The sequence below is a fragment of the Archocentrus centrarchus genome, chromosome 24 (genome assembly GCF_007364275.1).
Source record: "Archocentrus centrarchus isolate MPI-CPG fArcCen1 chromosome 24, fArcCen1, whole genome shotgun sequence".
NCBI lineage: Eukaryota > Metazoa > Chordata > Actinopteri > Cichliformes > Cichlidae > Archocentrus > Archocentrus centrarchus.
The window spans coordinates 16343672-16355325 of NC_044369.1; the positions used below are offsets into that span (position 1 = coordinate 16343672).

The 11654-nt window shown below is 40.6% G+C and overlaps 1 protein-coding gene across 1 annotated transcript in view; it reads left to right on the forward strand.

The window, feature by feature from the left end:
- The window catches only part of LOC115773871 (potassium channel subfamily K member 2), a 29256-nt gene that overhangs the window by 12406 nt on the left and 5196 nt on the right, over positions 1–11654 (forward strand). The window contains 4 exon segments of the mRNA XM_030720791.1: positions 5029–5189; positions 6705–6900; positions 8813–8895; positions 8897–8956. Coding sequence (XP_030576651.1) covers positions 5029–5189; positions 6705–6900; positions 8813–8895; positions 8897–8956 — 500 coding nt within the window.

The window sequence follows — 11654 nt, forward strand, 5'->3', positions numbered from 1 at the left end:
CCCCCCCCCACCCCCCCCCCCCCACACCCCCACCCCCCCCCCCCCACCCCCCCCCCACCCCCCCCCCCCCCCCCCCCACCCCCCCCCCCCCCCCCCCCCCCCCCCCCCCCCCCCCCCCCCCCCCCCCCCCCCCCCCCCCCCCCCCCCCCCCCCCCCCCCCCCCCCCCCCCCCCCCCCCCCCCCCCCCCCCCCCCCCCCCCCCCCCCCCCCCCATCCCCCCCCCCCCCCCCCACCCCATTTTATAGTATGGATCAACTCCCCATGCTCTAAAATTGGCTTATCATCAATTTAGAGCTTTAGATCATACAGTTACACAGTTTACACACAATATAGTCAGGGATATGTCAATCTTATTCTGATATCTGTGGAGATAATTTTTGAACAAAGTAGATATAATGTCTCTCAGTCATGCTCCACTTACTACATGTTTATTACATGCTACGCCTGCACTAAAGTCTTGAGCCACACCATTTCTTATATTTAATCCAAGAAGCCAGACTTTCTTATAATTTTTAACATCGCTTCGTGAGCAGTAGTTCTCCAGGCTTTTGGAGATCTTTCCAAGTTTTTCCTTGGCTGCTTTTTCACACATTTTTAGTTCAGTCCTCACTATTTTCATTAGAATGCTTTTTTGTTAATCCACTTGACACTGACCTATGACTCATTCGAGCATAAAAAAAAAAAATCACCTAACTCAAGGGATGAACCAATGTTCGACACATAACAGACAACTTAGAAAACAGCCATTTTAAATTGTACTGGCATTTTGTTACTAGTGCCTGTGACCAAAGATCAGTGTTCCCCTTTCTTTTGTTGAATCTATGAAAATGCTAAAAATAACACACTTTCACAGGCATAAAATAGAATTTTTGCACTATCAAAGTGATTCTCAAAGAGCTATGAGAATAAATTTGGCCTATCTCAGCATGGTGTGCAGCGTATCCCTAAAAGAAAGTTGAGGAAAAAGGACTAGTGGAGGACAAAAGAAGAAGTGGCAGGTCTAAAAAAAGATATCTACAGTAGATGAACAGAACAGTACTGTGATAGGATGCCACTTGTGCAACAAGTCCAGTCGTGAAATTTCCTCAGTACTAAATCTTCCAAAGTCAACTGTTAGTGGTATTAGAACAAAGTGGAAGTGATTGGGAATGACAGCAACTCAGCCACCAAGTGGTAGACCATATAAAATCACAGAGTGGGGTCAGCGGATGCTGAGGCGCATAGTGTGCAGAGGTCACCAGCTTTCTCCATCGTCAATCGCTACAGACCTCCAAACTTCATGTGGCCTTCAGATTAGCTCAAGAACAGTGTGTAGAAAGCTTCATGGAATGGGTTTCCATGGCCAAGCAGCTGCATCCAAGCCTTATATCACCAAGCTCAATGCAAAGTGATAGATGCAGTGGTGTAAAGCACACTTCCACTGGACTCTAGAGCAGTGGAGACGTGTTCTCTGGAGTGATGAATCATGTTTCTCCATCTGGCAATCTGATTTACAACTCTTAATGCTTCAGCATAAAAAGACATTTTGGACAATTTCATGCCCCCAACTTTGTGGGAAGTTTGGGGATGGCCCCTTCCTGTTCCAACATGACTGCGTGCCAGTGCACAAAGCAAGGTCCATAAAGACATGGATGAGGGCGTTTGGTGTGGAAAAATTGACTGGCCTGCACGGAGTCCTGACCTCAACCCGATTAGAACACCTTTGGGATGAATTAGAGCTGAGACTGTGATCCAGGCCTTCTCATCCAGCATCAGTGTCTAGCCTCACAAATGCACTTCTGGAAGAATGGTCAAAAATTCCCATAAACACACTCCTAAATCTTGTGGAAAGCCTTCCCAGAAGAGTTGAAGTTGTTATAACTCCTATGGATTAAGAATGGGACGTCACTCAAGTTCATATGCGTGTGAAGACAGACAAGTGAATACGATTAGTGTTTGAAGAAATTTTTTTCCCATTTATATCTCATTATATCTCTCAATCAACACACAATTATCATGACACTCCTGTTAATGTTAATGATTTGGTATTTGATGATTTATGCCAAACTTGGTAACAATATTCCCTAATGAATACCACAGATGTCTCCTACCACCAAGGGTGTGTAACTTTGGGTCTAATAATTTTGGGGGGTTAAGCTCTCTGCCTAGTTATTTATTGACTAAAATCATTTACTTTTCTAAAAGGATTCAGGAGAGTTTGGGTTAACCATATTAGAAATACATTGTAATACTTTTACTATGTATTTATTTAACTTCTTTGTATTTGCTCTGCACCTTCAACAATTAAGAAAGGCTTACATTTTTCACATTTCTTCCAACAGTAACAAATATTTTACACTTTTTGAATCTATTATATGACACACCTAAATTTCACAATTTTCCAAATGTATGTATTTACCTGGTGCACTCCCCAGCAGCTGCTTCCACAAGCAACGGTGAACGCGGCTGCTTGGTAGAGAAAGTGGGTGGGTGATACCAAGTTTTTGTGTTTGTGTGTGTGTGTGTGTGTGTGTGGGGGGGGGGGGGGGGGGGGGGGGGTCGTGGTGGATACATTACCGAATGATTAAACATGCTAGTATTTTACCCAAAATTGATAATGAATAAAGAAAATTAACATGTTATTCATGTAAGATGTTTTTTGAAAGTCGAAATTATGTGACTTTATTGGAGGGGTTATAGTGATATAGCAAATTACATGCTTGCCTACCACATGTGACTAACACCCTCACTGTGCCTTCCCAAACTTTTATATCTGCCACTGAAGTAAAACAAAGATGAGCTGAGAATATAAACGGGAATTAATTCAGGAAGAAATGAATTAAATACAGGTTCAAATTAGAGAGCTCCTGTTTCTCATTTGTTTTGCAGAGTCACCCGCAGGTGTAAAAAACCTAATCCGACATCCTGTCTCCCATTGCACTGATTTTAAAATTACTGAACTATGATTGACAATTCTTCTCACATTAGGCGTCACCCTACTCTAATGCGAGTTCGGAAGGTTGTTCGCAGGCACCCTGCAGCGCATTTCCTGAGACAGATGACTACATTAATGAAGAAAAGTGGATGTAGTTCATTATGCAGATGCCTTATTAAATGTTAAATAATGAAATTGACACTGCATTTTGATAGGTGTGTGGGTCAGAATCAGGAAGGTTTTGTTTTTTTAAACCATGTGAACTTCCATTACCTCGATCCGATTTTCTAGCTGCACGTGAATATCGGGCGCTGAACTTGCAATAGGCTCATTTTAGTTTCTCAGGTTTCATGGGTACAGCTCACTGTTCATCTTTTCACTTTTCCTCCCATTTTTCATTCATGTTAAGAGTTGGTTGAGAATAGAGGGTGTGAATAATAAACTCCGCTCTGAGTCAGACGTTACAGAGCTTCTACTGAAATTTCTCAAAGCTGTTCTTTTGTGCCTCTCAGCAATCATATCATAGCCACAGTCAGGCTCTGTGAAAAAGTTCTCTTGTCTGTCAGGTTTTGTTTCATGCAGCCTGTAATAAATTGGGGTGTTTTTCTTCTGAAATTCTTTTGTGTTGCCTCGCATTTCATTCCCCTCATAATATTTTGAGCACACTGCGCTTCTATTGGATGTGACAGTGGATGTGTTACTGATATGCTACAGGTTGGGAAATATGTTTCTTTAATACAAGGTTTAGCCAGCACAAGCATGCATGTAGCTACTTCTGTTTTTTTGATACTGTTTACTAAATTGCATTCATTGTGTTCAGTTTTATAAAGAATACGGGCTTAAAGCGTCATTGGCTGCAAATGATTCTCAAAGTAACACTAATCAGCTTTTAATGTATTATTTGCTATTTTGTCCAGTTACAGTTGAACCTTTGGCAATACTTTATTGTGTACAAAAATGGCTGTAATTCCTTACTGCCAATAAGGAATATACACTGCCAATATACAGTTACCAGCCACTTTATTAAGTACACATTGCTACTACAGGGAGGGACTCACTTTTGTCTTCAGAGCTGCATTAATTCAACAAGGTGCTGGAAACATTCAGAGATTTTGCTCCATACTGACATGATAGCATCACACAGTTGCTGCAGATTTGTCAGTTGCACATCAGTGATGGGTATTTCTCATTTCACCATATCCCAGAAGTGTTCTTTTGTATTGAGATCTGATGACTTTAAAGGTAATTTGAGTACAGTGAACACATTGTCATGTTCAAGAAACCAGTTTGAGCTTATTTGAGCTTTGTGACATGACATGTTATCCTGCCGGAAGCAGCCATGATACAGTGGGTACACTGTGGGCATAAAGGGATTGACCTGGTCAGTAAAAATACTCAGGTAGTCTGTGGTGTTTAAATGGTGCTGAGTTGGTACAAAGGGGCCCAAAGTGTGCCAAAAATATCCACCACACCATTACACCACCACTGATACAAGGAATGATGGATCCATGTTTTCATGTTGTTTACAACCATTTCTGATCCTACCATCCAAATGTTACAGACCAAATGTTACAGACTCAATCAAAGACACACGAGACTCATCAGATCAAACAGCCTTTTCCAATCTTCTGTTATCCAAATTTGGGGAGCCTGTGCAAATTGTATCATCAGTTTCCTGTTCTTAGCTGACAGGAGTGCCACCTACTACAGTCCTCTGCTGCTGTAACCCATCGCTTCAAGTACATTGTGTATTCTGAGATGCACTACTGTATACTTTGGTTGTAACGAGTGGTTATTTGAGTAACTGTTGCCTTTCTATCAGCTCGAAACATCTGGCCACTCTTCTCTGACTCTGGTATCAACAAGGTTTTTTCTCCCAGAGAACTGCCGCTCTCTGGATATTTGTAATGTAAGCCATGTAATTTCATGGCTGAAAGCTCAGTGAAAAGTAAACAGGTGCGAATCTTATTCAACAAAGAACTTTAACTTTACTGTTAGAAATCGTGCAAATTGTATATTAAAACGCTGTTCTGCTGGAATGATGGAATGAACATAGCATCACCAAAATGGTCAACAGCTACTCATTTTTCCTGTCTGTGTGTCCTTTCTCTCAGGATTTGGGAACATCTCTCCTCACACAGAAGGCGGGCGGATCTTCTGCATAATCTATGCCCTGCTGGGGATTCCCCTGTTTGGATTCTTGCTGGCGGGTGTCGGGGACCAGTTGGGAACTATTTTTGGGAAGGGCATCGCCAAAGTGGAGAAGATGATTGTGGTAAGTTATTTTTCTCTATCCATCAGTGACATTATAGATGAATAAAGTTTAAATTTGTGAGATTTATTGTGACTTTATGGTAGAAATTAGGACAAATCTGCCAATCAGGTAGGTAGGCACTGAACTTTGCTGTGTTGAGGAGTGTAGCATGTTGTAGATGTCTATAGGAGGAAGAGAAAAAAAAGATGAGGGTCGAATTATCAGTTGTTTGCCATTTCCTGATGAACTGCCGTGCTGTTTTCTCATTCTTTTCAAAAGAAACAAAACATGTATAATTTTCTTATAGAAGTCAGTGTAATCCAAAAAAGTGTGTTAAGCAAAGTATATAAAGGCCAGTCCTCTTCAACTGGGCAGTAGCAAGAACCCTCGAGATGATTTGGTTTGTTTACTAGAACTCATTTAATCTGTAGTTCTTCATGAAAAGTCAGAGAAAATAATAAGTCCCTTAGGTTTAAGAGCAGGGTACTAATTTTGATGTATGGCTGCCTCTTTTCCTCCCTGGTGAGGAAAAGACAGATTGGAAGGTCATGTAGTCAATGGAAAAAGATGGACTGTCACCTGCTGAAGTCACTGCTATGCAGTGAAGGTGCTGAAAACCATCACAGCTTTCCTTGAAATACAGTAATGCCGTTTTAATTTGTAGAATTTCAGTAAGGTTTACTGTTCATCTTTAAACTGTTCATTTCTGTACTCTTGTGCTTTTGCTGAGTGCGACAAGGACAGGAGACATCACAGACACAGTGATCTGAGGACTGTCTGCTCTTTATACTTCACCTCAGAGGTGCTCTGCTTTGGTCTTACATAACTGCAGAGGAAAAGGGCATGATACTATGAGAGCACGCTGAAAGCCGTCACCATGAGTCGAAGGGCAGCACAAAAAAAAAGGCAGCATGAAGAATATAATGCACAGTAACTGATTGAATAGACAGACTCCAGGGATCATGAGGAAATGATGTGTGCATGCTGTTGTTAAAGCAGTGCAAGCTCTGGCTGTAATGAATCCATTAACAAACACTATCTGTTACTGAAAACGTGGAAGAAGCATTTCCAAGGGATGTCGAGTCATGGATGGGCTTGCCATCTGACAAGTGACAGTTATGTCACACGAATTTCACAGCTTGATTTTTGAGATGCTAGAAAACAAGATGCATTCCTAGAAGGAGGTCAAAGGAAATGACTCACTGCAATGTAAAGAGAGCAAAAAGTGAATAAATAAAAGCATGTGGAGAAAACCAAGCAGTTCTAAAGGCTGCTTGGTTGAAGTTCTTACTTCATAATAGGATATTTCTTGATGTTATACACAGTATTGCTTCCTGATGGAGTGAAAGATTACTACATTAGAAGTCAAAGCACATGGTAACTAACCATAAAATTCAGGCGCAGTTTGCATTTAAAGCTTCTGCGCCGCTCTGAATATTTAAATTCTTTCAAGCGCTCCTTTATCACAGATTTAATCTAGAGATTTATTTTCCAAAAGTGGCCATCATGTGTTCATGTGAACAAATCTCCCTACAGAAGTGGAAAGTGAGCCAGACAAAGATTCGTGTCATCTCCACACTGCTCTTCATCCTGTTCGGGTGCCTCATCTTCGTGGCCCTGCCAGCCGTCATCTTCAAGCACATCGAAGAGTGGAGCACTCTCGAGTCCATCTACTTTGTCGTCATCACGCTCACCACCATCGGCTTTGGAGACTTTGTCGCTGGAGAAAAAGGTCCCTTGATTTTTATTTTTTTTTGTATTTATAGACTGTCCTTCATTTTTTTGCCTGACACCCGCTTAGAATCAGTGTATTTATAGCTGAATGATTTATCAGCCGGACTCAAAAGATCTGCACAGCAGTGACAAGCTTCCCAGTGCACTACAATTACATCCTGTGCATCACTTTAAAATACATGTACTTTGACGGCAGTTCTTATGAAACCCTAATACCATAAACCCTTCAGTTAAACCAAGATGCACAAACTGGCTTTGAATTTTTTTTTCATTCCCAATCCTATTAAATTAGCATATAGCTTATTATAATGACACATTCAACTGGGCATTTTCATTGTTAATCCAATATTCTCCTTTTAAGACTTAAACATAACAAAGCCATGTTGCTACAATGTGTTGCTCACACCTCAGGAGCTACTTGCTTTCTTTTTTTCCTGAAATCTTAATGTGATTTTGTTTGTTTTTGTGTACATCTAACTTACATAAACGAAAAAAAAACCAAACAAAAAAACAGTGTAATATTAAACATGTTCAGTTCTGTTTGTTTAAAAATAGACAGTGCAGATTTATCAACAGGAGCCTTTTGGGGGTCCGTTGTGTAAATGCAAAACATCAAAGCCAGAAGTGCATAAATAATAAAACAATGCCATAACAATTGAATATTTAAACAAACAATAACGACCACTGCTGCAGCCTTCAAACTTCTTGCCACTGATTCTGTGAATGTCTGGAGCTCTACCAGAACATCAGATCATTCTCCCAGATGTCGAAATGGGTTTTATATCCCAGCAAAATGACTGACCATTTTCAGAGGAATGTTTGTTTTGTTTGAGCAACTTAAAACTGGCCTATGAATCATTCAAGCATAAAAAAAGGGACCTAAACTCAAGGGATGAACCAGTGTTGCGTCTACACACAACAACTTAACCACTTATTAACAAATGTTATTTTTGGGGTAATTCCTGATTAATTTCATAGTAACTATCCCCATTTTGATCGCATTGTTTAATCTATGTGCGGCAGCAAACTGGTTTTACAGTTTGTTTTTTGTGCAGGATTAATACTGCAGATACACTGGTGTCATTTGGTGAGCTGATGGACTGGTTGGCATTTTGTTATCTTAAAATATAGCCTGCTTCCTGTTATTTTCACATTTTATACAGCTGCTCGAAGTAGATTCATTCTCCTTCCATAAATAGACATGCAAAGAGTGCTGATCATGACTCCCCACAAGAAATTTAACAAGCATACTGTATTTCTCAAAATGTCACAATTTCATGACTCAAGCCTGGAGACAGCATAGAAGGATAATATATAAAGAACTAATTGCATGCACTATACATAATACAGAGTGTCTATGTAAAAGTAAGATGGACAAAAAAAAGAGACATACTGTGCATGTTTTGTAGCGTGTGCGTATGTGTGTAGCAGGTGGTATTAGCTTGATTTGACCTTCTTGGCAGATAACGAAAGAGGCAGATGGGACGAATCACAAACACTTAGACTGCTAGATTAAACTTCCCCGAGCAGGCCTAATGATTATAGATTAGATTGTGCCACCTGTGCCAACCCCCGGTAGTTACACTAAACTAATCAACGTGGACTCCTGTTAGTTAAAATGCTGCTGTAATGGGCAGTTATCTAACCGCACAGTGAGCGGGCTGGCTCTGATGCTTCATCCTAGCTGATATTTAAAGGACTCATTGAAAGGTAAGGACTATATTGGGAGCTGAGGTGGCACTCAAATGGGCTTAAGGTAATATTTGCACATGGACAGGGCTTGAAGGTGAAAAAGCCCATGAACCGATTCAGCATTGAATCTATTATAGAAAAATTATATATTAAAACTCATATTCTTGGATCACTTGAGCTACAGACTTTTATAACACAATTGTGCTTGTGTTCTGCAGGTGGGTTTGAGAAACCAGAGTACCTTGATTACTACAAACCCGTGGTGCTCTTCTGGATTTTGGTGGGCTTGGCGTACTTTGCCTGCGGTACTCAGTATGATCGGAGACTGGTTTCGGGTCATCTCCAAGAAAACTAAAGAAGAGGCAAGTGGTGCTGTTATGTTTTATTGGTGTTACCGTCAGCCTGAAAGACGCAACTGTGCAGAGTTTGAACTACTCGAGAAACAACCTCTGTCAGCCCCTTGAATCGCAAAATTGTCTTAGAGTCTTAACAAGTTAAAACTGCAACCAAAACTACAGTACATGCATTAGACAGTTTCACACTGAGGCTGCATATTCTTCCTCACTGGCTTAACTATTCACAAATACAATACTGCAGGTGGAGGGATTTTTGCAGTTCCTGGGTATGGTCGCATCTATAGCCGTTTTTGGTGTTTTCTAGCTCGCTGTTTAAGATGAAATGATAAATCCCCAATCCTGGCCGCAGCCTGCTCAGTAAAATACCATTTCGTACAAGACTTGCATGAAATATTTGCTGTGTTTGCAGTGCCTGGTGCTGATAAATATGACACCGTGTTGCTGTGGCAGATTCATTATTTATATGCAAAAAGTCACACATTCATGCACCCATTGAAGGGTATATAGCAGTCTATAGTGGGAAATCCTTTCACAGCCATAATTAGGAGTACAGCTGTGTAGGCTGTGAGCTCTGCAGGGAATTGCATTACTGACAGAGAAGGTGGGAGACTGGGGGGAATAGATTAGCAGAAGGGATGAGGATGTGAGGGGAGAGAGAGTGAGAAGACAAGGGGAAGTCTGTAATGTTTTTGCTCCAGTGTGCACCATCATTTTCAATTCAAGTGGCACCTCAGAGCCTAATAAATAAACAAAACAGCCTGGAGAAACGGGTCTATTCGTAATGAAGGTGGGATCAATGATGTGTTGGCCTAACCCTCCCATCACTATTCAGGAACCATAAATAAGCACACTGTATAAATCAGATACAGTATATAGCCCTCAGAGGCCTGTTCAGTGGGTCACACACAGCTCAATGACAAAAAGTAATTTTTTATCTATTGCTTTAGGCTCCTACATTAATATTCTTTAGAGAAAAAAATTTCAGTAGGCCAGTGATGAATGGATGTGTGTGCAACATCTTATGTAGAAAAGCATCACAACACAGGACACATGAGACACAGACACAATTTCCTGCTTTCACATCCTTTAAGACCTCATATTGTCAAGTTTCTAATGATAGCACAAGAGAATGAGACAAAATGCACTAATGCTTTAAAGAATTGTTTGCAGTTTTAGTCAGATTTATTTCTCTCCTCATAAATTTCCACATCTGCTGTTGGCCTTTATGACAGATTAACATTTACCACAAATAATGGATGAATGTTATAAAGTTCTGTCATGCGCACTGTTAACCGGAGCTCGGGCAAGTCCAGTGGAAGAATCCTCGAGGTAAGAGCTATTAAAAAGTGCGCTGCACAGATTAATGCAGAAGGCGTTTTATAAGTCAAGTTCGTGTAAAAGTATTCAAGTTTTCTTTTTCCTGGATTTACTGCTTCAACTCCATGTTTACATTAGAGCTATAAAGAAGTACTCTCTCTTCACATGAATTAAACTTTTACCTGAATATGTGACAGTTACAATGGATGGCAGCAGCACTGTCCCTGGTGTAGGTGCTTAGAACTGTGCCAGAAAAAGAAAGTACCTCAGGAGCGCCATGTCTGTGTGTCAAAATCAGCCTAACAACCAATCATAACAAGACCGAGACCACATTGGGATCCCAATATGGGTTACAGCAGGGTGTGTGTGGTGTGTGTGTGTGTGTGTTGTGTGTGTGTGTGTGTGTGTGTTGTGGTGTGTGTGGTGTGTGTGTGTGTGCGCACATGCTGTCATTTTGGACGGACTTTGGTAGGAATGAATGAAATCAACAGTTTGAATGAATTAACTCAATTATTATTATGGATGTCTTACTATAAATACACCAACTCCTCCTACATGATCAGTTCAGCAACCAAACTCTGAAGGTTATCATATATATGACATCACCATGTTGCCTAGCAACCACATATCAAGGGATGACCCCCTTTTTTTTAACGTTTATGCACATTTAACACCTTATAAAAGCAATGTATCATTTTAAATTCAGGACAAAAACATCGCATTACATCCACAAAAGTTGAATATTATGCTATAAATGGTATTGTCATGGTCCTAGGTTTTTGAACCGTGAGTTTTTGTGTTACTGGACTTTGAATTTTCTTTAGCATCCTCTGTTTTGATTTTAGTTGTGAGTTTAGATTGTTTTAAAGTTCTTATATGATTATTTTTGTTTTTTCTTTTTTTTTTTGGATGGATGGATGGATGGATGGATGGATGGATGGATGATGGATGGCTGGATGGATGGATGGATGGATGGATGGATGGATGGATGGATGGATGGATGGATGATTTTAGTAGTCCTCTGTGTTTAGTCTTGAATTCATACAATCGTGGTAGTCTGGTTTGTGTTAATGTTTAGAATTGTTTATATTTTTGATCCTTTGTGGTTTAGTTAGTCCAGCCTCCCCAGGGTCCTTTTGTACCTTAGTTTTTAATCTAAATCTTTTTTCTGTTCCCCATTTGTTACTTCCTGTTTTATTTTGGTAGCTGGCTGTTTCTAGCATTTAGCTTTACTTTCCCTTGCCTTGTTTTTTAATTAGCTTCAGCCGTGTCACCCCTCCTGTGTCCACGTCCCTTAATTGACTCAGCCTGAGTATTTAAGCCCTGCCTTTCCCGTTTTTGTTGTCAGAGCATCTGTTGTCATTCCTATGTGTTCTGTTTCTGAGTT